At 40.2% G+C, this 26,480-nt stretch overlaps 1 protein-coding gene across 3 annotated transcripts in view; it reads right to left on the bottom strand.

Moving 5' to 3' along the window:
- Peak1 (pseudopodium enriched atypical kinase 1) overlaps window positions 1-26,480 on the bottom strand; it is a 211,902-nt gene that overhangs the window by 57,105 nt on the left and 128,317 nt on the right. For 2 of the 3 annotated variants that reach the window (XM_057766600.1, XM_057766599.1), the window contains one exon: window positions 868-4,103. In XM_057766600.1, coding sequence (XP_057622583.1) covers window positions 868-3,983 — 3,116 coding nt within the window. In that variant the 5' untranslated portion in view covers window positions 3,984-4,103. Of the gene's footprint in view, window positions 1-867; window positions 4,104-9,162; window positions 9,255-26,480 lie in introns of all 3 variants that reach the window. The other variant, XM_057766598.1, reaches the window with a different exon arrangement.

Raw genomic sequence — 26,480 nt, forward strand, 5'->3', positions numbered from 1 at the left:
AGAAAACAGGTTCCAAAGTGAGACAGATCAAGATGTAAATTCTAGTTCTTCTAAATACTACCTTATGATTCTGGTCAATTCCTTTTTAGTTTTAGCTCCTTATCTGATGAATGCAGTCAATTTATAGGGTTTTAGTAGGATCTGAGAAAAACACTTGGGACGTACAATGCAGAGAGTATGTGATCAGGAAAGAGTCACTGAAGTATTAAAGAAAGCCAATGCCTAGAGAACTCACAACCTCCTTGGGTAAAGCAAGGAGTGTACCTCTTGGTCTCAGTATCAATAAAGCAGCTTTTCTTATTTCTGCTACATGTTAAAAAAAAAAAAACCCTAGAAACTGCTTACTTTCTGCTCCATACTTTCTCCAAACATTTAAAAAGAAGATTGAAAAGAGACACCAATAAAAAACTAAATATTCATTTAAGCTAAAGTAATACATCTGAGGATAACAACTTGGTAAAAGCTGTAAAGAGTTGCTTGGAGTTTTATTTCATGCATATGAGGGAAGGAACATTCACTTTGCTTCTTCCTTCTACCATATCAGCATCCAGAACATATTATACATTGATATTACAGTGCTATGGATTTACTTTTCTATGTTGAAACCGCCTGCATTTACCAGAATCTGATGCATTACTTCAACTAGAGATTCAGGGACATAAGGCTTGTTCAGCGCAGTGAGATCAGTTTAATAATATTGTGATCTTGGAATATAGTTATCAAGATGGATAATGACCACGATGTGCTACTTACAAATGGAAATGGCTCTTGTGCAATCTTAAAAGATATAAAAGAAAACTTAGCAGCTGAAAATGTATTTAAAATATCCTAATATTTCCCTATATTCCATGAGTTTAGTTTACATACCTGGAAGCTTTGTCAGGGACCTGAGATGGAGAAGAATGGCTGCTTTTCTTCTCTTCTGAGTACTGGAGTAACACATTCTCTGTTCTTCCTTTCTCAGTCCCGGCCTTGCTTTGATCCACACTGAGCTGGCCTTGGTCAGGGTCACACCTGTACATGAAGACAATGGCGGGCTTCTCATTGGACTCTCCTTTCGTCTCTGTGAACCAGTGATGGCGCTGGACTGGAGGAGGTGGCAGCATGTGGATAACTGTTCCATCCAGGCCCACCAGCTTCCCTTTCTCTCGCTCCTTCTCCTTCTCTTCTTCTTCATCTGCTTTCCGACGGCGGAAGAAACTTTTAAATGATATCCAACGTTTAGGCTTTGCATCAGCTGCTCGCCTGCTGCCTTCAGAATGCAAGATTGATTCAGCTTCTGTTGATCTGGTAGGACTGGTTGGCTTGGTCCAATTGGTGAAATGCCTCTGCAAAAGATTACTTGCATGGTAAGGGGAGGAAGTAGACCGTGGTGGGGGAAAGGGAGGTGGTGGCTCACTTTGGGCACTGGTCACTAATTTAGAGGGAGGGGAAGTGACTGGCTTCATGAGTGGATCTTTCTGAATTTTAGTGGTAAGGTTTTCTGTGGTCTGATGTGCCTCCGTTTCCCCACTAGGCTGAGATGTAAAGAGAGATTTGGGTCGGACTGGTGTACTTTTCGGTATATTTTTTGCAGTATCTGCATCTGGAGGAATAGCGTAGAGCTCTTCCACACTGCAAGCCTTAGGGCTAGACTGAGGTGCTTCTGGAGGAGTCTGGGGGGGCTGGATAGAAGCCACAATCTGACAAAGCACGGCACTTGCTTTCTCCCTGGTGCTGCCACTGCTGCCTGCCACCTGAGACCCCTGCATGCTGTCTGTTTTGGCCACAGGCTCTTGACTGGGTCTCTGGATTTTTGCCGGGGAGCTGTGGCTGGAACTATAGCTCCTTTGTGGAGAAGACTGACCTCTGTTGAGACAATTGTTAAACTCCTGAACCTTCTGAGCTACGGAGCCTCTTTTACGCTCTGTGCTGTTGGAAAAGCCTTTGGCTTGGGGACAGTCTGGGAGCTTGTTAGTGGCATTATCAGACACCTTGCTGTCAGTTTCTATTTCTTCATAAGTATGACTTATTATGCTTGTGGTTTTTTCTTTCACTGAGAGTTCTCCACTTGTTCCCAGAAAACTTTTGTAGATGGCGAGATTGTCATACGCATTTGGATTAATAACAATGGGAACTTTAATAGCGTTTTTGGAACTCCGGGCATAGGATGGCTCATCATGAATGATAATGGGGAAAGGTGGCATCCCAGCATTGTTGTAACTGTTAAATTTTATCTCAGATAAATTAGGTGACTTAACAGGGATGGTTTTGGAGGAAATGTTTGTAGTTGTCGGTGAAGTAGGTGCTGACTTATGGCAGTTTTTCCTTGGAGGGACATTTGGCCCAGTTCCCCCAGTACTTAATTCTATTTTAGGGATCTTTTGTCGTGGACTGGTGCTGGAAGTCCACACTTCCTGGTATCGGATTGCACTGGATTTTTTGACATGGGCATTCATTTGTCCTGGTGCCGAGGCAGGTGATGTTACTGGAGAGTTTGGAGTGGAGGATGAGCCTTTTATCTTGGGGCGCCCAAGGTGCTCACTGGCCATGGCTGCCGACACGTCCACAACAGTATATGGCTTACACAGCGGCTGTTCCAGACTCACAACGCGGTACGGCTTTGTTTGTTCTTCTACAGGGGCGAGGCTGATGGTGACTGCTTGGCCAGCGATATCTGTAGAGGCTTTGTTTTCTGGCTTCTCAGTTTGTACTGCAATTTTGCCATCCTTCTCCTCTAAGCGGAGAGCGAGGACCGCTTTGTGTGTCTCTGGAACTTTTGCTGAGCTTTTGGAAGTTAGTGATGAGTCCTTCTCCTCATTCTTACCAGGAGGACTTTCATAACTAGACTCAGTTTCTGTCATGTCTTTAGACTCTTCTGGGTTACCAGGAGATAGCCCCCCATTACAAATCTTCTGAGATAAACTGCTGGCTGTTTCAGAACGTGACTCCTCTGTAAAAGAGGAATCTGGTGATGTGGACTCAGATGACACCATGTTCTGAATGCTTCCTTGACCATAGGAGACCCCAGAATTTTCTTCATAGCCATTAAGTATTTCATCATAGCTGTCATCATAGTCCACAGCACAGATTCTCTGCAGAGACTTATTACGTAATGGGATCGTATTCCATTTTTTGCTCACAAAGAATCGAACAGGAGACAGAGTGTTAGCCCTGAAGTTAGCAAAGCGAGGTTGCCCTCTCATGCGAATCTCCATGGCCAGCAGCTCTTCGTCGCTCTCATCCCAGCTCTCGTGCCCCTCTCCCATGTTGCTGAAAAGCACGTCTTCCTCACTCTCCTCTCCACTGGAAAACTCAGGGTAGCAGAACCTGCCCCCTTCGTTACTGATGACCTCTGTGCTCCCACTCAGAATCACGTGCTTGCCCTGAGAATCCTTCATGCTCCCTATCATGCAACTTGGTGGGATCTTTCTTTCCAATGATCGTTTGTAGCAATCGTTTATTCTTCCCAAGAATGTTTCTCTGGAGTTTGTTTCATTTCCTGTCATCTGAGGCGTGGCATCCAGACCCGCTATCTCCTTCAGCACTTCAGTGAGTCCGTTGTTGTTGTTGGACATCTTCTTTGTGCTGTCATTATTGCCGCATTGCTGGGGGACACGGCCAAAGCCTTCAGCATCGCCTTCAGAATTGTTGTTAAGTGGTTTCTGGCTCAGAGCCGTCTTGTTTTGGTTCCACCCCAGGATGACAGGTTTGTTCTCACAGTGTTCTTGGATGCTCAGCTCACCACACACACTCTGCCCGTCTGCTACCATCATAGTGGGCTTCACAGCAATAGTGGGCTTTTTAGCCACAGGGGGCCGGAAATTCCCGGTGTTCCTGACACGGTGGTTGTTACTATGGTTGGCATTAGTTTTTACATTACCATGGGTGATGGGTGTCTTCTCAGAGTCTGGAGGAAGCTGGTGTAAGCTTTTAGGTTTAAAGCAATTCTTGCATTCGCCGGGTTTCCAAACGTGTTCAGTAAAGGTGTTACAAGCAGACATTTTTAAAAATAGAACTTCACAGACAATGTGGTTTCTTCAGCGCATAGCAAGACTTGCATTTGCATCTGTTAGTTTTCACCTCCGTGTGTGGTTATAGCAGCTCCTCTAAGTATGATCAATCTGTGGGGGGAAGGAGAGAAAGAAATCTCAGTGCAAAAGGCACTATGAGGTCTGCCATTATGAATAATGTGGAAAATAACTAGTTTTACTTTTAAACTTTTCTTCAAAAGATTGAGGAAAAAAACTAATCTGGGGGCTTTATAATTTTCCTTTAGGTAATCAGTGTCTTTGAAACTTAGCCTTCTAACTATAATTTTATGTAGCATACAAGCATGCACAATTTTTGGCTTGATACATATATGGAAATAATATTGTGGCCTCCTTTAGTGTGTGTGGTATGGAGTCAGGGGTGGGTGTGCTGGGAGGGAACCTGGCACCTCAAGCACACTAGGCAAATGTGTCACTGAGCTACACTCCCAACCCCCTGGATTTGCCTTTGAAACTGCTCTTTCTGTGCCAATCAATCTCTGCTTAGCATTTCTTAGTTCCCAATGGGTTCTTCTTCTTTCATCCACCCTTAAAATGTCAGCTACTTAATAGATTCTTCTAATTCAAGCATTAGAAAAATTCCCATCTGTCTACTCCATTTCTCAACTCTAAACAACATATCTCTTCTAACCTGTCCTCCTTCGTATACCAAGCCACCTTTATTTTATATTTGGCTAATGTCACCACCATCTGCCTAGACAACTATGCTTCATACCATAAACAGCAACTCTATCTTTACTTTAAAATCTGAATCTTACTCTCTAAGTTAGCTTTTCCAATTTATCTCCTTACATTTCACTGGACCCCCATTCTTGCCATCGCTAGGCACTGCCAGCAGTTCCAATACTCATCATCTCTGGTCTAGATTACCGGGATAGGTTATGAAGTGAGGCTGTGGTCTCATACCGTTCTAATCCACCTTGTTTTCTTTTGCTACTGCAGGTGTGATTCTCAGAGAAGCACTTACTAGAAATAAAGTTCCTTTAGGTCCAACCCCAGACCTATGAAACTTGCATTTTAATCTCAGGTGAGCTCACAGTTCTACTACATCATCGGATGTAACTATATCTTCTCCTTACTAATAATTAGCTTGGTACTAGGCATTCTTAATCAGTCTTACCTTATGCATTGTTTTCTAAGTTAGTGTGCACGCTGGGGGCTGCCAGGTGAATAAAAGTTAGAAGTGGAAACACTCTAACCTTTACCTAGTCAATATCTGGGGACAAATCAAGAATCTGCATTTCTAACAAGGTATTAGAACCTCTAAGCTGTAAGATGGGTTTCATGCCTCTTAGCATCCATGCTGCATTTTGAAAATCAACTTTTCCTATTCTATCTAATTGGGCTATTCATTTCTTCTTGGATTATTGAAGTCCCCTTTTGCTTCCACAAACAAAGGCTTCCCTCCCTTCCTTCCTTGTGTGTATGGTGCATGTAAGCATTTGTGAGTGTGCACACATGTGCATGTGGAAGCCAGAGGATGCTATTGTGAGTGTGTACACATGTGCACATGGAAGCCAGAGGATGCTATTGTGAGTGTGCACACATGTGCATATGGAAGCCAGAGGATGCTATTGTGAGTGTGTACACATGTGCATATGGAAGCCAGAGGATGCTATTGTGAGTGTGTATACATGTGCATGTGGAAGCCAGAGGATGCTATTGTGAGTGTGCACACATGTGCATATGGAAGCCAGAGGATGCTATTGTGAGTGTGTACACATGTGCATGTGGAAGCCAGAGAATGCTATTGGGTATCTTTCTCAGTTGTTCTCCACCTTATATTTTGAGATAGGGTCCTGCATTTAACCTGGAGCTCACCAATTTGGCTAGGTTGGTTGGTCAGCAAGCTCCTGAGATATGTCTGTTGTCCCCAACAGCACTGGGCTTATAGACACGAACACCTTTCTTTCTTTTTTTTTTTGGTTTTTCAAGACAGGGTTTCTCTGTGGTTTTGGAGCCTGTGCTGGAACTAGCTCTTGTAGACCAGGCTGGTCTCGAACTCACAGAGATCCGCCTGCCTCTGCCTCCTGAGTGCTGGGATTAAAGGCGTGTGCCGCCACCGCCTGGCTTCACACCTTTCTTGATGATTGCTGGGCAAGCACTTTATTGACCAAGTCATCTCCTAAGCCATAGGCTTTTCATTTTTTTTTTTTTTTTTTTTTTGATATTCGAGACAGGGTTTCTCTATAGCTTTTGGCTCCTATCCTGGAACTAGCTCTTGTAGACCAGGCTGGCCTCGAGCTCACAGAGATTCGCTGGGATTAAAGGCGTGCCCCACCACCACCCGGCTAGGCTTTTCATTTTTAATTGTCTGCACACCAGCTTTTATACTCCTTTAAAATCATAGTTTATATCTCAGTCATCTCTTTAGGTCTGGGATAAGGAACAGACACTATGCTTAAAAGTTCTGTGTGGCTCATCGCAGTGCTGCAGACCTTCTAGAATACTACTACAGTTCTATGTATGCTTTTAGTTGGAATGAGCATGAAGTATGTTGGAAGGATCAAGCCTCCTAATTTCAAGACTTATAGTATAAAGCTACAGTAATCCTAGTCTTAGGTTGGACAAAAGTACAGTGATTTAATACAAAACATATGAAAAACTGAACTGATTATTTGTATCCCATCAAAATAAAAAATGTTGAATTGGGATGTACCTCGTGATAGGATGGTTGTGTAGTACCCAAAATGCTCTGGGTTCAGTACACACACACTTGTAAAACAAGATTCTATCTAATTAAAAAAAAACTTTAAAACACAGAGGGTTTGGGAGTATGAGTTCAAATCCAGAGAAAACAAAAGATGGATTTTAGAAGACACACTGCCACAGATGTATGTTTATATACAGGTGTTGTGGAATATTATTTGAAGATGTGTTATATTCATTTATGCTGTGGAATATTTGTTTCATGATGCAAAGATGTGCTGCATCCTTTTATGCTGCATTTGTTTAACTCTGTGAAATGCTGCTTTGCCTGTCTAACACCTGATCGGTCTAATGAAGAGTGGAATGGCCAATAGCTAGACAGGAGAAAGGACAGGCAGGGCTGCCAGGCAGAGAATAAAGAGAAGGGGAAAAGGCAAATAGAGAGGAGTGAGAAAAGGAGAGGGAAAAGAGGACACCAGGGGCCAGCCACCCAGCCACCCAGCCACCCAGTCACCCAGCCACCCAACCTAGCCACCCAGTCACCCAGCCACCCAACCTAACCACCCAACCTAGCCACCCAGCCACCCAGCCACCCAGTCACCCAGCCACCCAGCCACCCAACCTAGCCACCCAGTCACCCAGCCACCCAACCTAACCACCCAACCTAGTCACCCAGCCACCCAGCCACCCAGCCACCCAGCCACCCAACCACCCAGTCACCCAGCCACCCAGCCAGCAATGGAGTAAGAAATAAAGACATAAAGAACAGAGAAAGGTAAAAAGCCTAGAGGCAAAGGTAGATGGGATAATTTGAGTAAAGAAAAACTGACTAGAAAACAAACAAAGCTAAGGCTGGGCATTCATAAGAAAGAATAAATCTTCATGTATTTATTTGAGAGCCGAGTGGTGGGCTTTCAAAGAGAAAAAACAAACAACAACAACAACAAAAATGAAAAGCACAACTACATATAGGCAGTTTATAGCTCATAAATATGTGACTCTACATATCATTTGTCATATAGAAATGCAAATTTCAATCAGAATAATGCACCATTATGAATTTAGTGGAATGATTAGTGAGCATGTTTGTGGGGGTGGGGGATGAGCAAGTGGAGCAATTATGGGAACTTGGATGGTTCAGGCATTTTGGAAAACAGTTTGGCAGTTTCTTGTAAAGTTAAACATAAATTTGCCTTGATACCTACCAATCTCATTCTTCAGTATTTACTAGAGACAATGAAAACTTCTATTTACACTAAAACCAGTATACAGAGATTTACAGACAAAACCTGGAAGCGATCCAAATGCTCTATGGTGGTAACTATGTAACTGTACACATTTGTCAAAACTCACAAAACTTCAGTACTAAACCAGGTGACTTTTACTATATGTAAGTTAAACTTCAATAAACCTGAGCTGTAAAAGACAGTTTGAGCTGGACTGAAAATGGACTTTGGAGGGAAGAATGAAAGACAAGAACATTTTAAAACGCTGCTACAGGCATGTCAATATCTGACGAGAATCTGGCCCAGGGTGTGGCACCACATCTGGGAAGGCTCAGAAAAGTAGAAGAGAGAACAGCTGGACTCTGAAGAGTCAGGAGGTGCTAAGGTGGAGCTTATGTGCTCCAACAATGTGTACGGGCATTTACCAAGACAGTAACACTGGAAGAGGCCTAACTTCTGTATGAGGATGATCAGTGCAGACTTTGGGAGCCTGCATACAACAAAACGGGCTGTTGATTTTACCAACCTAGAACACAGGAGAGCACTCAGTGGGTCTCATCTGCTTGGGGACTGCTAGCACTGAGGTATTTTCTGGGCTAAGATTTTGTCGTGTGAACCAGGAAAAAGAAGATAACTTTTTCTCTCAGAAAAAGGCAAATAAAAGTTACATTCAAGGTAACGATGAGGCAGAAGCTGGAGAGAGAAGACAACTATTTCACATGCCGTTGAGAGGTACTGGGAAACAAGGACACATGTGTCCCATTAGACTTGATGGGAAAGACTCATCAGTCACCTTAGCATGGAGACAGTAGTAAGGATGGAATCCAGACGGTAGTGGGTTGGAGAGTAAAATGATGGAACAATGGTGGATAACTCTTTCGAAAAGTTTGGGTGGGAAGAGTTGGAGATTCAGAAATGACTTCTTGATTTTAAGACAGGAGGAAGTAGATAATGTTAAATGATAATATTGGATTACAGAGAAGAATAGGAAACAGAAAAGGCAAGAAAAAATAGCACAATTCAAATTTTTGAATGTTAAAACTGACAAAGCCCTCTCTTCATTCCTTTTGCCTGATGAACCCACGAGTCAGAAGACCAGGAAAGAAAATGACTCTCCTAAGCTTACAGCTTAGGGACCCGAGACTTAAGGCCACACCATTTATGTTTTGTTTATAACTATCTATATGTGTGTGCAGGAGGTTCTCCTCCCACCTGTGAGGGTTCAGGCTGGCAGGGTGAGCAGCAAGCACCTTTACCTGCTGAGCATCTCGATGACCCGATTATATGCCTAAAATTGCTTTCTTTTCTGTTGTTGTTAGTTTTCCTCCTTTTGTTTAGTGAAGACTTCCTGGGAATTAAAAAAAAACAACAAAAAGTAAAAAACAAGAACAACAAAATGCCAGAATAAAAACAGAAATCCTATTGAAATCCTTGTGAAATCTTATTATTCAGATTTAATTTCTATTAGCAACTTGAGGCATTTCCTGTGAGTCACCAAGTTTTCTTTGTTTTAAACATGTCCTATGTACTTAGCACCATATGATATTGAATAACAAGAGTAAGACATCCTGCCTGATATCTTGCCAACCAAGCTAACCTATTCTTGATAAGGGACTACATATTTTCTTTATAAGTAGTACATTGTTTTATTTTTCCCCAAGATTAATAAATATGAAAAATAATTTCCTACTCTGAGTAAATGTTAATCAAAAGATGGCTGTGGAATTCATTAGCAGCTATCACATTAATAAAATGACAAATGAGATTCATCAAGAACACAATTAGCTCATATCAGCACTCTCTGCCCTAGAAACCCATCTTGGAGTGACCATTCCTTTGAAAGTTCTGTGTGCATCTGTATTTATGCTGTCATAAAACCAGAAATGAACTGAGCAGACACCTTCGGCAAGCACCAGATGGAGCTGCTGTCTAAGCCACAAAACCTGGATTTTGAGGGCTTCATTTTAAACACTAATAATGTTTGGAGACAAAGATGTTCAGTTAAAGATGCTGTCAAAACTATTTTAACGTAATGCTGGCTCTCAGAGAAAGAAGTTATACCACATGCAGGTTCATCCAAAGCACGATCCTCCGGCTTTAATGCCTTTGTGGAATGATTTAACGGGCAATCGATAACACCTAGCAGTTCTTCCCGCTCAACAATGCCACTTGCTAAACAGGAAATTTGAGTCACCAAAGTTATGTTTGAGACATTGGAAAAGTGTCTCCTGAAGCACGTACACAGGGAAACACAACGGTGCATGCTGGGGCCCGCTACTAGAACAGGTCTGACACAGAACACTAAAATGCAGTGTTTGGTAAGCAAAGCTCAACTGCTCATCTATTCCTTACAATCTTTTTATTTAATTTTCATGACGATGTATTTTGATCACATTTCCCTTTCTCCAAATCCACCCCACCCCTACGTACCCAACTTTATGTTCTTTCCCACTCCTTCCCCCTTCCCTTATTCTTTCTAAAAATAAAACAAAAAATGAAAATCAAATAAAATTCAGTAAGATAAGACAAAAAAAAAAAAACAAACCAAAAAACAAAAACCCACCAAAATTAAACAAGAAACAGCCTCTCAAAAAATCCCAAACCCCATGGACTCTGTTTTATGTTGACCTGCCTCTGAGTGTGGTGATATACCCAAAAAGCAGCCCACTGGAGAAAACTGATTTTTCCCTTCCAAGATACCTACACAAATGGCTCCGTGGTTAGGGGTGGGACTTGTGTCCACTTCTCCTTCTCAGAGCTGGGATGACTCCAAGGGAAGAGTGTCCAGACTCAACAGGACTGATACACACTGGAACTTATAGAGACTGTGACAGCACCTAAGACCTGCACAGGCTCAAACCAAACACAATTCCTTATCATCCTAAAGTAAATCCTCTAGATGGACTGGTTGATGGGGAGAATTTAATGGCTGAAGCTGCCCCCAGAAGCTAGCTAGGATTCCATGACCTAGAATTCTGTTTCATAACTTTCAGGATGAAATCCTCCCAGCTACAAGATAAAGCTATTCAAGAGTGGCTGATTTCACTCTGAATCATGAAGGCCTTTTAAGAACCTCCTGTTGCTTTATGCTCTCTGCTGCTCCACAATGACTATAATTAGTTTGCTTCTTGTCCAACTGTTTCAAGTAGATTTGACAAAAAAACAACCAAATTCATGCTGGATTTCAAGCTTGGATTAAACTGCCAGCATCAAGACCGAGAGCACCTCAAGAAGGACACAATTCATGTCCTTAGAAAGGGACTGTGTAGGCGGTCTATTAAACACCACACACATCACATTCTTTAAAGGTAACAAAGGAAATCTGTTAACCCTAAAGGAACATGGGGAATGAACTGCTAAGCTCCACCCTCAATCCTGCAGCTCTGGAAGGCACTAGCTCTCTCTAAAATCTGTAACCCTCAATCCTGCAGCTCCAGAAGGCACTAGCTCTCTCTAAAATCTGTAACCCTCAATCCTGAAGCTCCGGAAGGCACTAGCTCTGTCTAAAATCTGTCACATGCCCATGGCGGTAAATACACGAATCCTCACTGCTGCGCACACAGGAGCTAGGCCACATTCAGCTTACAGTAGTCAGTCTCTAGGATTCCAGGGTGAAACTGATAAAAGCAAGGTTCTCATTAGGATACGTAATGGGATATGTGATTCACTTATACATAAAAAAGTAAAGGAAAACGTGACAAGCATAGCACGCCATTGTTCCCAACCTTTCCTTGTTCCACACTGAAAACTGCTGTCAGACATTCTACCAGACGCAGAAACCTTTGGTATGTGACTGAAAGGGAGGGAGAGGAAGTGGGAGTAAAGCTGCAGGAAGAAGATTGCAGGAGGTAAAAAGACAGCTTCAGTGTGGAACACAAATAGAAATCCTATGAGAGGGACCTTGAGACCTGACCTGATGATGATATAGCAGCAATAACAACTATAATCATCGTCATCATCATCATCACAGTTCCCGGCCACCACAAGAATAGGCAAGCTCTTAAGACACCAAGTTGTCTTACCTAAAGAAGAGATCAAAGTAAAACATGTTTAATTTGCATACCTTAAGGCCCTATTACAAGACAGAAGAAGCCCATCCACCCCGAGGTGCTCTAACCACAGCAGTGTGCTGGTCTCACCACAAGGTAGTCATCCCAGGTAAGAAGTGATGAGCACAGCAGTGTGCTGGTCTCACCACAAGGTAGTCATCCCAGGTAAGAAGTGAGGAGCAGCAAATGCAGCACAACACAGCAATGCAGCTAGGTCCCAGCTCAGCGTCAAAGTTTCTCTTTGATGAACCAGTCAAATACATTTAGTATTACTCCTATTTATAACTTGATAGCAACTAGTTTTACTATTAAAGTATCAAAATGTTCTCTAAACTTTCATCAAGCCTTTTCTTAGGTCATTTATTAGAGAAGTTAAACTGTTATCTAATAATAACCAAGGGTTCCATATTTTGTTTTGTTCATGAACTGTTCTTTCTGGTTAGATTAGAATGACCCCTAATACTGTTCTGCTTGCCAAGACTATTTACCCTTCATGATCTTGTTTGGATGTCACCTCTGTGATGAGTTTTTACTGGCTCCTTAAATATTATTATATCATACCATACTATAAATATCCAAGTCCTGAGAGGACAGGACTGTGCTATGTCCTTTTGTTATGTATACTAATGAACTGCTTAGAAAAAACTAGACCCTAAGTAAGAACATGCTGAATAAATTCTAGTAAGTAACAGACATGGAGTCACTGTGCCCACAAAGAGTCATAATTTTCAAATACCTTGTGATGAGCATATTATTTGTCCTGCTTTTAGGATGAAGGAACTGGGATTTGCCCAAGGTCACACAGAGCTAGCAGAGCAGAGGCAGCATGGGTGAATGCAAGCCATGCATGCACAAGTGGTTCAAACAGCTCGATTCAGCTCTCTTCGCTGTCCCAGCGGAGAAAGCTGGGCTGAGCATTAAATTAGGGTGTCTCGCTGACAAAGAAGACAGGTTGTGTGTAAATTACAAGAAAAGGAATGAGGAGAAGAGAGATGACGAATACTTAAAAGGAAGAAAAATAAGCAAAGGGAAAAGAAAATTTGGAAGAAAAAAGAGTCGATTATTCTACAAAAAGAAATCCCACTTCTATGATTTTAGCAATATAACCATTTCTGGAAACTTCATTATCTAGTGTGACTTGTACTTTGGTAGGTGGTATTATATTTCCAACTAAACTAAAATTTTCTTCAGCTACAAAAGAGTAAACAATATGTTCTATAAAACATTTAATTTAAGCTTTTAAAGAAGAAATGCTAAATTAATCAAAGTCTGAACTACACAGTACTTTGAGAAATACAAATTTATTATTAAGAAAATACTGCCTGCAACAAGTTTTAAAATGTACTGAAAGAGTACTTCCTAGACTGGGACCCAGTATTTTTCAAGGTCCCGTGATTCTCAAAATAGGTTAGTATCGAGTGAAAAGCAAAATCTGTCTAAGTTAACGCAGGAACTTGGGGGATGGCTCAGAGGATAAAGTGCTTGCTGTACATTGTGAGCCTGGGTTCAGATCTTCGGCACCCACATAAGATACTAGTGTAGCAGTTTGTGCATGTGACCTCAGCACTGTTTGAATAGGTTTGATGGCTGAAACTTGCTGGCTAGCCAGCCTAGCTAAAACAATGAGCTCCAGGTTCAGTGAGAGACTCTATCTAAACACGCACACACACACACAAACACACACACAAGATGGAGAACAATAGAGCGTCACACCTACGGTCAACTTCTGGCCTCCATAGGCACACCAAAGAGCACACTTTGGCCTCAATACACATGAGCATATCCACATATACACTGTACATATATTGTCATAAATGCTGGGCCATTACAATTGCCACTTATAACTACAAAACATATAAACTTTATTTCTAGGTCTGTGTGTACATTTGTGGTTATAATCTGAGCTGGCGCCTAGCACACTACTATTATAAGGAAAAAGAAGGGGAAAAAAGGTTCAGTTCTTATGTAAATAACTCGTCGGTTCCAAGTGAAGACAAAAATGACATCGTGATATAATCAGTATTTATTGTGCCAATGTTGGATTTTTAGTATGTTAGGAGGGGACTGGAGAGATGGTTCAGTTGTTATGAGCACTTGCTGCTCTTCAAGAGGATCTGAGTTTGGTTCTCAGCACCCAAGGGCAGCTTTCAACTGCATATAACTTCACCTGGCCTTCAAGAACACCTTGCATTACACATGCATACACAGGAATAAACACATAATTAAAAATAAGTCTTGAAAAAGGAAAGAAAGAAATATGGCATAAGAGGACCAAGCTTGGCATGGTGCTATGATAACTATAATTCTAACACATGGGGGATAGAGGCAGTAGAATCAGAAATTTAGGATAACCCTTAATTACATTGTGAACTGGAGGCCAGCATGGCCTACATGAGACCCTGTCTCAAAAAAAAAAAAAAAAAAAAAAAAAGTAAGCCAGTGTTAATGAAAACTACAAAAAAAAAAAAAACAGGTAGCAGGCAGTTTATATTCAGTATGAAAGCCAATTTACTTTCAATAAAGCATTATCTACCATATTATATTAACTTGTATTTCATCAGGTTTTCGAGACAGGGTTTCTCCATGGCATTTGGTTCCTGTCCTGGAACTAGCTCTTCTAGACCAGGCTCGCCTCAAACTCACAGAGATCCGCCTGCCTCTGCCTCCCGAGTGCTGGGATTAAAGGCGTGCGCCATCACCACCCGGCTCATCAGGCTTTTTGTATGTAACTTTAACCTGTCTGGTTTATAATTAAAAGAAAAATATAAATATAGAATTCATAACTAATTCCATGTTTGCATTTAAGTAAAATTTTACAATGTATATCAATGCTGAAATCTATAGTTACTAATTTTTTAACTCAAGAAGATTTATAAATTACCAAAAATTAAAAAGTAGTGTCTTAAAAACAATACTATTTTATTTTAGATAAGTATTTTTCCTGTGGTTTTATTCACATTATTAATTTGCTAAGCATCTATAAAAGGATGTGACTATTTGACAGATTTTATGAAAATGGAATAAAATAACATAAAATGCTTAACTCTTTGGCTGACTGGTAAACATTAGCTATTTCCTGTTATTAAATCTGTATCCAGTAGATATAAAGGACAGTAATCTATTACAGTCCCATCTAAGTGTACCCATACTCCATCTTGACTTAAAAACTGGGCATTTGGGAAGCTATTTCTCCAGAAATACTGCTAAGTCCTAACTCTACTGCTAGGCTTCAGTGACCCTGGATAGATTAGAGTTTCAACTGACTTATAAATCTATTTACTATTTATTGCTTCCATACAGAAAATTTATTCCAAATTATTTGCAACTGCCTTCCCAAAAGAAAACCTAAATGAAAAACAAACAAAAAATCAAAACAAATTTAACAACCCATTTTCAGACTTGTGTTGTGCATCAATTTCAAAAGATGCCATCAGAGTATATCTGGAAAGGTTTCTGGGCAACAGTGGTATGCACTACTGTGTGCTGTAAGAATGAAGGCAGGTACGGGAGAGAAACATGGCAGGTAGGAAGCAATGTGGCTAGCACATCTCTAACAAGCCTGAACTAAAACAGAGGCAGTGGGACTGATGAGGCCTGATTTGAGAGGCAAAGTAGTTAAGATTTATTTATCAACCAATGGGGCACTGGGGAAGAAGGGATAACAATAACACTAAGGTCCTTCTAGGTCAAATCCCAGGATGATTTCCCAGGAGAAACAATGATCAAGCTAACACCAGCTACACATCTTTAAGTGTAGAAAATAATGGAAAAAGCAAAGCAAAACAAAACAACAACAAAATTGAACTGATGCTCTAAATGGAGATATCAAACACATCTTAAACCAGGTAAATGACTACACATCTTTAATTTATGTTTCATACAAACTTGATGTTTAACCTTGAGTACAGTAACAGTAATATACAGAAATATACAGGATGCTGGAGTGAAAGGAGAGACAATGAAAGGGAAATAGTGACAATCCTCTAAAGCACAAACACAAAATTGGGGCTCAGGAACTGAAGTTATGGGTCAGTGATGGAGCATGAAAAAGAGGAGCTGTCACCAGAGGATTTAAGCACTCCAGATGGACACAAAAAAATGCCAACAGGTTTCCTCAAGAAAAACAGCCACAGTTTGGATTTTTTTTAGGGGGGGGGGGAGGTACTGGATATTAATAGACTAGGAGCAATCTGACAGAAGAAAAGTTAAAGCATCTTCACCAAAGGATGCTGGGTCTTCCTTCTCAACACTGAGAATGCTGCTGGTGGTCTATATCACTGAACTCAGAAAGAGCAATGTCTCTTAGAACGCCATGTGACAGGCGGGACGCCCACCAGTCTAAAGAAGTGCTAGGCTATGCTAATGGCTATTATGGTTATCAGAGCATCTGGTATCATTTCTATTCTTATTTTAACAACCCACCACAAGAACACTTAGAAACACAAATAAGACTCTAAGATATTACTAATTACCTACATAAGCTTATCCAAAATGCTCAGATTACCTATGCTTTATGGACCTAATCTTCTTTTTGAATAAAGAGGAACTTAATTCTTTATGTTATGAAAGATATCAGAAAACGAAGATATACAACAACCCTGCCACTCAAAAAAAACAAAACCTTGCTACTTTCCCTTCTGGGTCTTTTTCCAATACTCAGACCAAGTAGCACATGTAGCATACACCTTTAATTCTAGCAGTCGGGAGGCAGAGATAGGCGGACAGTGACTTTGAGGCCAGCCTGGTCCATAGAACGAGTTCCAGGACAGCCAGGGCTACCCAAAGAAACTCTGTCTCAAAAAACAAAACAAAACAAACAAATAAAAAAGAGATAATCAATAGGCTGTTTGGGCATATGAATACTTTTAAATCTTTTCTAAAATTTACAATCTATTCTAAACATTATATAAATGTAAATTTGGGTTAAATACAATTTTGAAATTATTCAAATAAACTTAAGGCAAAAAGAAGTTGAAACCAGTCTTTTATTAATTAGAGACAATTATAACCATTTCTCATTTATAATAAGCACTTCTGGTATGGAAATAGTTATCTGGTACCCAAAGTCAACCTTTGACCTCCACAAAGATTGTACCTATCACGTGTACACACGCATATTATATATGCATGCATCACATACAAAATAAATACAAAGGCTAAGGATGTGGCTCAGTGGTAAAGTGATGACCTAACTAAATACGTGTGATGTGCTAGGTTTGATTCCTAGCACTGAAATAAAAAAGGGGGGGAGGGATTCTAGTTATCTTTTTTTTTTTTTTTCTTTGGTTTTTCGAGACAGGGTTTCTCTGTGGCTTTGGAGCCTGTCCTGGAACTAGCTCTGTAGACCAGGCTGGTCTCGAACTCCCAGAGATCCGCCTGCCTCTGCCTCCCGAGTGCTGGGATTAAAGGCGTGCGCCACCACCCGGCTAGTTATCTTTTTTGTGATTGTGACCATTTGCAAATACCTAAGGGTGCAATAGCCCCATAGTGTATCCCTCTTGCTTCTTTCTTCTGAAGTGCTGGACACCAATGTCCAGTTCCCTATAGAACTGTCTCCTCAGACAGCTGATGAGCTTCCCTCCACAGAACACAGTCCTTGGCAGTTTCACATACTGGAAAGCTTTCAGGCTCGGTTAACTCTGAATGGTTCCTCTCGTGTAATATTCCATCAATGGCCAAGTCTTAGTTCTTGAATCTATCCTCTTCTTTTCCCCACCTCCTGCAAGCCACACGAGTCCCAGACTAGCTTTTTGAATAGACTACTGAGACTATATGTTGCTGTTTCCTAATTCCTCTAAAAGAGCTCTTTAGTACCTTATTTCTCCATAAAACCGTACGGAGGTCTCAGCTGTCTATACAATACGCTTGAATTCCACAGAATAAAATGTAACGAATGCTCCCGATACTTCTTAAAGCATCCTCCCACTCATGCAACACCTGCTCAAAACTCTACAGACCCCAGCAAAGTGAACGCCCCCATGAAGTGGCTCATCTTCCTCTTAGAATTAACTGTTCTTTTCCCTAGATCCTTATCACATGCCACTCAAGACTATTTGTATACTTCCTTCCCTCATTATTTTAGGTATTTGAAGGCAAGAGACATTTCTCACTTAGTGATGGCACTGTTCAGTTCTTAAACAGACAAGTAAGTGGTGTGGTGCTATCTGGTTTTACTGAAGACAGAAGTATTCACACAATGACAAGGGACTACCAATAAGAGATGGGGAGAAAAAAAAGCATAAAAAAGGAACCTTGAGAATTCAAAAGCATTTTAGTACAGGGTAAACAGTCCTATATCTCTTAATGGCATTACGATATTCTAGAATAGCATTGTGTTGGATGTGGACACTAACTATAGCAGGGCAGCAAAAATATTAAATTATATTCTGTATGCTATGCTTAACAGGAAAGAAAACATGAAAAGTGAGAATGTGTTTTGGAAACATTTTCATACAAATGGTTTTATTATTTACATTTATTAGATTATAAAATAAACACATTAGAATGACTTTAAAAAAAATAGGAGAAAAAAAGCACTCCAAATTGTATTTTGTATAAAAATCAGGTCACAGCAGCCCTAAGTGATTATTCTAATTAAAATGTTTTAATATTAAAGATCTCAAACTCAACAAAAGTTAGCCAAAATTTTTTAAAAAGATTTATTTATTTATTATGTATACATGTTCTGCCTATACGTCTGCCTGCAGGCCAGAAGAGGGCACTAGATCTCATTACAGATGGTTGTGAGCCACCATGTGGTTGCTGGGAATTGAACTCAGGACCTGAGGAAGAGGAAGCAGTGCTCTTAACTGCTGAGCCATCTCTCCAGCCCCCCAATTTTTTGATAACTGATGCACAATCTCTTCAAAGGCAGAGAGAGAGACAGACAGACAGACAGAGGGACTTTTATTGCGCTTACATAAAGTACTCATCCATGCTCCTTCCTGTCTTAATGTGTGAATGACTAGAGGAGATGAGGATGTGGAGAGTGAGAGACAGAGGATCTCAGGATAAACAGAGAAGTGGGAGGACAACCAAGAGACGTGAGAGGGGAAACAAGCAAAAGCCTAGCACAGGAGCAGACACATTTATAAAAAGGACAGTGCTTGCTTCATTTTCCCCTCTCTTGACTTTCTTTGTTCTAATTGACTTCAGGCTGATGCATGCACCCTGAGATGCATGCTGAATTTCAATGAAGTCCTCCTACACGTATACTTTATACCAACACAATCCAGTTAAAAGGATTTTAATTGGTGTGCACCATTCCCTGCAATTTCAACATTTAAAAAATGAATAGTCTCACTAAGTACCAGATGGTGACATGTACTAATTAATCAGGACTATTCAATGAATGAGCATATTAAAATGAATGCACCTATTAGACATGTGTTCCTGATGCTCTATCCTGAGGAAGCCGCTCTGTAAATGCGTGCCCACGGAAGGTGCAGACTTACGGTGAAGCTCACAAGTACCTTTCACAATGATTTGGAGCAGCAATACCATCACACTTGTGTTTCCCTCTAGATCACTCAATATTTCATGCTAAGCAGCCATGAGCCCTGCTATCCCTCTATAATCTACTTAACCTTCTTAAGCAAGAGCCAGCTAAATACCAGGTGTACAAGTTTTCTGCTGTAGAGAAAGCTCCTCCAAACTCATCAAAGTTGTTTTTAAAGGGACAATGAGGGAAAGACAGATAAATAGTGTTCTTCATTTCCTCCCTTCCTCCTCAGTTTGTCTGCCAGGTAGTGGGAACTAGAGCACCACCAACTAACGGAATAACATGTACAGGGGAATCCTGCACGACAGGTTGCCATGCGAGGGTTGTCCCCAAGTACTGTCTGGTTTGGACGGAAGTGCATAACCTATTGGTAGGTCTCAAAATACTTGGAGGATTTCTTTTAGAAAGAGGAAGAATTCCCATAGGTCGCGTTTTCTGTTTTCTTCGCTCCTGAAGTTCATGACTCTTCTGTTTCATATTACCTTCTGTCACCATCATTCCAAACGCATTCTAATAGAAAACTGCTCAAGTCTCCCTAGATTTACAGGAGATGATGCTTTCTGGTTTGCTAAAAATATCAAAAACTGAACAGCAAGCTAAGTAAGGAGGCAGCAAGGCACAGACCAAACCATGGAAAAGGTACCTTGAGGCAAGTCTATCATCTGGCATACAACAATCGATGACAAACATTAGTCATCGACAGAAAATAAGGAAATGGTAAGAGAAAAATTTGCTCCTTGAAAAGTCAACTCAAAGAGGAACCTAACTGAAGAAGTTTAAATATGATCCCTTTGGAGAACTTAGGGATTATGATAAAAATTATGATTTAGGAACGTATCTTCAAAGTTGAAGACAACATACATGCCTTCTAAACTAAACCTAGAAGACAGAATTTTGAGATACTGGTGCTTGTTTAGGATGTATGGCAATGGCTGTTGCTTAAAATGAAAGGATTACCCCAAAGAATCCTTAGGAGAGGGCAAGCCAACAATAGAAACAACAAAATTTGTAGTTACAGACCAGAAAAAAACGTCCCTAGTGGCAAAGGCAATTTTTATTTTATTATTTTCCTTGGGCTCTTGCTTAAAATCAAGAGGTAGGGTTTATATAACATTCAAGAAGAATTTAATTAGTTTGGATGTAATTAAAAGTAAAAATGACACGAACATTTTCATGATGAGGTTTCTGTGCAATGATTTAATAATCTTTAAAAATTCCATTAGTACGGTTTAATAATTTCTGATAGACCCACTGCTTTAAAAGTTTTGGTCATATTAGACAATTTAAATGCAAAATATTTGGGGGTATTGTTCAGCATGTGAGTAGGTTTTAAAAGTAAGGATCTTATGTTCTGGGTCTGGAGAGATAGGTCAGCAGTTGAGAGCACTGGCTGCTCACTGAGATCATGTCAGCGTGATCCCTAGTATCCACGCATCGGCTCACACCGTCTGCAACTCCAGTCCCAGCACAGTTGACTCTTTCTGACCTCTTTAGGCATCAGATATACAGGTGGTGCATGAACATACATGCAGGCAAACCACAATAAAAATTCCCATATACACAAAATAAAATGAAAATATATTTAAGAAAAAAGTAACCTAATATTTTGAGATAAAACTCAGCAAGATGAGATATCAAAACCAATCATAAATCTTAGTTCAAACACAAAAAGGAACCTTGCTGGGAAATAGACCCCAGACTGGATGAAGGATAAGCAATGACTTACGACAATGTAAGTGGACCTGAAAACTTCCAAACTAGCCTGATAAACAATCTATTGCATAACTGTGAAAAGTGCAATTGGTTAATATTCCATAAATCTTCAAAGGAAGGAAGGAAGGAAGGAGTGAGCAAGCACGATGCCCCCTGAACACAGAGGACGTGACTGAACTGAAGAGTGACTGCTGAGCACACTGCCCACTCTCAGGGCACTGCCAGCTCCAACCAGAAGACTGCATTAATATTAAAGCTTTGTCTGATTTGAAACAACACTGAAGTCAAAAATAAATACCAACTCCGACAAAAAGCAGATGAATCAGAAGCACTTGGGGAACCAGTGTGGTCTAAGTGTGACATTTAGCATAGTTGTGGTTGGAGATTCAACGCCTGCTTCTGTCTTTTAAAGCAACTCTAAATTAGTCATTCATGCCTTTGGCTAAATGTCAGGCTACTTCCAAGGTGCCTGAAATTCCTTGGAAAGAGGCCATGAATATATTAAGATAAAAATGGACACTGAATTAACTTTTCTCTGATGATACAATAAAATAATGAAAAGACAATGTTCAGAATATGTTACACCTCTTGCAGTACTTTCAACCTAAAAAAAGAATAGGACTGATATTTCTTTATGGGGAAGAAAAAAGAATGCTATTTGGAAATAGAGAAGCAATAGAATTAAGAAATAAAGCTTATCAGTTTATATAATAAAATCTGGGGTTACTATATAGGCCTTAAAGTATAATAGGCAGGTGGCTGGAGAGATGGCTCAGAGGAATAGAGCACTGGCTGCTCTTCCAGAGGTCCTGAGTTCAATTCCCAGCAACCACATGGTGGCTCACAACCCTCTGTAATAAGATCTGGTGTCCTCTTCTGTACTGCAGGATACATGAAGGAAGAAACCTATATACATAATAAAAATCTAAAAAAAAAAGTATAATAGGCAGTGATGAAACAAACCTCTTTTAAGAATTTGTCCTTTGACTCAGAGATCATGATGTTAAGGGAGGGGAAGAAAAAAGGCCAGACACAGGGCCACCTACCACATGTTCTCTTGTGGTTTGGATAAGAACGTCTCTAGGACGCTCAGATGTTTGAACATAGTCTCCAGCTGGTGCAGCTATTTGGGGGATGATTAGGAGGTGTGGCCCTGCTGACAGAAGAATATCTCTGAGACATACTTTGAGAGTTTAAATCCTCAAGCCATGTCCAGTTTGTTCCCTCTTTGCTTGCTTGTCAGTTCGGCTGTGTTTAGAAGGCTTTTATTTCTTGGTGTCTTCTATTCTCATTGGCTCTTACATTCTTTCTGCCTCCTATTCCACTGGGTTCTCTGAGCTCTGAGAGGAGGGATTTGACAGAGACATCCAAGTCAGGACTGAGTGTTACAAGGTCTCTCATCTGCACAGTCTCTGTATTTGTTCCCACCTACTACAGGAGGAAGCTTTTTCCCTTTCTAAAAGATTTAAAAAAAACAAAACAAAACAACAAAAACAAAAAAAACCCTTTTATTTTCCTTAAAAAAGAGAGAGAGAGAGATGCAATCTGTTCCCTGAAACTTGTAACAATAGTCTTGAGCGGCTTAAACTTGATACATTGTTAGCAACGCCACAGTCCCTAAGTACAAACTTGCAAAGAACAGAGCTCCCACTGCAGTACTTCTATAGGGCATTGTAACTGGACTTCCGGGGAAGGGAAAAAGGAAATAACACTGAGATAATACAGTCACTATGCTGAAAACAATGCTAACTATCTATCCTTTTAACAGCCCGGTATCATTTTTCTAATTTACAGATGAGAGAAATGAGACCTAGGGGTATATAAAACCAGGAGACCGGAGCTAATATGAGAACCCTGGCCTGTGTGGCTCTAAACCCCATGCTTTATACAAAAGTGGCATCTGCAAAATGTGCCATGCCAGAGGCACATTGTATGATTCTATTTATAATAATCACCTGAAGTTGGTAAAAATGGAAAAGTACAAAAAGAAACAAGAATGGAACCATTCAATACCAAGAGAATGACATGAAATAAATTGAGCCCTACCAGAAGAATTTTCTGGCATGGACGATGGCTTGGCAATCCGAGCTGACACTGAGCAGCATACTCTTTGATCCTTATCACTGCTCCTCCAACCGTCTAAAGGGTAGTTCTAAAACAAGCAGACGCTCAAAACAATGAAGAATCATCTTTTGACTGTTGAAAAGTTCTTAAATTGCAAGGTGTCTAAGGGAAAGGCTCTACAGCAGGTTCACGGAAAACTTGTGCTCTTTTAGTAAAAGGCTTTTTAAACTTTATTAAGTCTAAACACCTGAGTATCTTGTAAAATGCAGATTCTGATTCAGTAGGTCTGGGGTAACAGGCCATACACACTTTGAGTAGTAGTTTTTAGAATATATAACATATGGAGTTGATAGAAATCTGGGAAACAGTAGCTGTAAAAAAAAATTTTAAATAACCTTTCGTGGGGCCAAGCAAACAGTGGTAGAGTGACTGCTTGCCAGGAATGAGCTTCACCCTGGTCTTATTTATAGCTTTAGGGAAAAAACGAAACTGTTTCTACCAATCCCTAGATATGTGGTAAAAGCACAGCTCAGGGAAGTTTTCTTATACTACATAGCATACTCTCTGGAACTAAATCAGGAACATACACAGTTCTGAAAAACCAACTTACAAGACTGACATTATCAGACATCAAAACTTCCAACAAAGTCTGGGGAAATGGCCCTGCAGTTAAGAGCACTTCTTGTTCAGCTTGGTTCCTAGCACCCACATGGCAGTTCACAGGTATGTGTAAGTCCAGTTCCAGGGGATATGAAGTCCTCCTCTGGTTTCCACAGGCACCAGGTGTGCGTGTGCGACACAGATGTACATGCAGGCAAAACTCACATACACTTAAAAAAATACCTTAAAAACTAAACTTGATTAAAACTTAAAACACCACCACAAAACTTGCTATAAAGACGCCACAGTCAAGGTGATGGAGCAGGGGCAATAGAACAAGCAGATCGATAGAAAAACACAGGGTCCAGAAACAGAACCACACAAATACAGCCAACTCATCATTGACAAAGGAGCAAAGGCAATACATTGGAGAAAATACATTCTTCAACAAATGGTGCTGGAATAACTGTACAGTCTCGTGTCAAAAAAAATCTTGACACAAGCTATATAACCCTCACAAAGATTAACCCTAAAGGAGTAACAGATCTGAACATAAAATGCAAAACTATTAAAACATCTAGACAATAACAGGAGAAAATCTAGTTAGCCCCCAGCTTAATAATGACTTAGATATGACACCAAAAGCATGAGCCATGAGAAAGACCTGACAAACGGGTCTTAGTAAACCAAAAACTACTGTTCAGAGAAAGATATCATAAAGAGAATTAAAACATGGGTCAAATACTGGTAGAAAATATTTGCAAAAGACACATGAAAAAGGGCTATTACCCAAAGTTCATAAGGAATTCTTACCTCTCAACAATAAAAAAAATATTACACAATCCAATTTAAAAATGGGCAAGGGTTATGAAGAAGTAAGAAGATGCACAGAGGATAAGCAAGCATACGGAAGTGCTATGTTGTTTAGGGCAAAACATTAAGATAGCACCACACACTTATTAAACTGGCTAATCAATGCCAAACATTCGAACAAAGCCAAACACTAGGCAAGGATGGGAAACAACAGGAATGGTGGTCACTTTGAAAGACAGACTAACAAAAGACAAGAAACATAATCTTATTGTATAGCTTGTTACTCTTTGATATTTACCCAATGGAGTTGAAAACTCAGGTTTAAAGGACACATAAAAAATTATGGAGGATATATATATATATATATATATATATATATATATACTGCCCACACTTCCTTCAGTAGGTCAGTGAATGAATATATATATATATATATATATATATATATATATATATATATATATATATATAAAATATATTTGCTACTCCTGTTTTCTAAGTCCATATTCTACAATGAAATACCAAAAGTGGATAATTTATATATGTGTGTGTGTGTGTGTGTGTGTGTGTGTGTGTATGTATATATGGAAGTTTGTCTATCCAGCTCCATTTCGGGAAACAGAAGTTCAGGATCAGGGGCTCCATCTGGGAGAACTTCACACTACTTCATAACACAGCAGTTACCACAATAGGAGGACTGTGTGAAAGCGCTTCAAGGAGATCTATTCAGAACAAAGGAGCTGCCTCACACCTAACAACATTCTTGAGAGCTAATCCACTCTCAGAAAAATAACATTAATCACTCTTAAGGATATACCACTCCTGGATACCAACGCTGGCAACCAGTTTTCAACATGGGCCTTGGCAGAAACAACCACATTCAAATCACAGCATCCATGTAGAACAATATTAGTGACAAATGCAATTGAACAACCAAGTTAAGAAAAGACATGGAGGAACTTTAGATGTGTATATATGAAGCAAAAGAAGCCAGTCTCACAGGGCCACATACTATTGATTCCAGCTCTATGACATTATAGAATACAGAAAATTATGGAGAAAATAAAGGATCAGTAAGAGAATAGAAAGGCAGAGTGCAAGTTAGTTTTAGAGCACTGAAACTATTCTATATAATACTATAATGGTTACTAAATTTCATTACACACTTATCAAAATCCTTAGCATCTATAATAAAGAATAAACTATAAACTGGGTGATAACAATGCTGATTCACTGTCAAATAAATGTACCACAAACGCTAGTGTGTAGAATGTTAGTTATACAGAAGACAACACGTGTGTGTCAAGGAGGTTTGGTGGCATACAAAAAAAATCTCTCCATCTTCAACTCTGCAATAAACTGAAAGCTGCTCTAAGAAAGTCTGTGCATCTGTATCACACACCTCCTCCCAAGGTTCAGGGATCAAGAAAGAAGAGGAAAGATTGTAAAAACCAGAGGCAATGAATGACTACAAACTGCGCCCTGGATACAGCACAGCAGTTGTACAAATGAAATGACAGCAGCCGTGATTGCAGGTACAAGACCGGTAGAAGATGAAGCCATACAAAACCACAGCATGAAGCAGGGAGGAACTCCCGCCCTCAGCAGGAGAGCTGTTGGCGATTGAAGTCCTGCTGGGAGAGGGAGATTTTTTTCCTTCAGGGATGCAGTCTCTGAGAGGCTACCCTTGTACCAGCAGACACACATGATATACTTGTATGGAATTATCACTAATTAGTAAAAAAGAAAAAAACCAAACACCTACTTAAAACAAAATAACAAAAATGTTGAACTTGGAAATAGTTAAAACTTAGTCTATTAAAATAACTCATTT

Source organism: Chionomys nivalis, chromosome 4, assembly GCF_950005125.1.
Source record: "Chionomys nivalis chromosome 4, mChiNiv1.1, whole genome shotgun sequence".
NCBI classification, from domain to species: Eukaryota; Metazoa; Chordata; class Mammalia; order Rodentia; family Cricetidae; genus Chionomys; species Chionomys nivalis.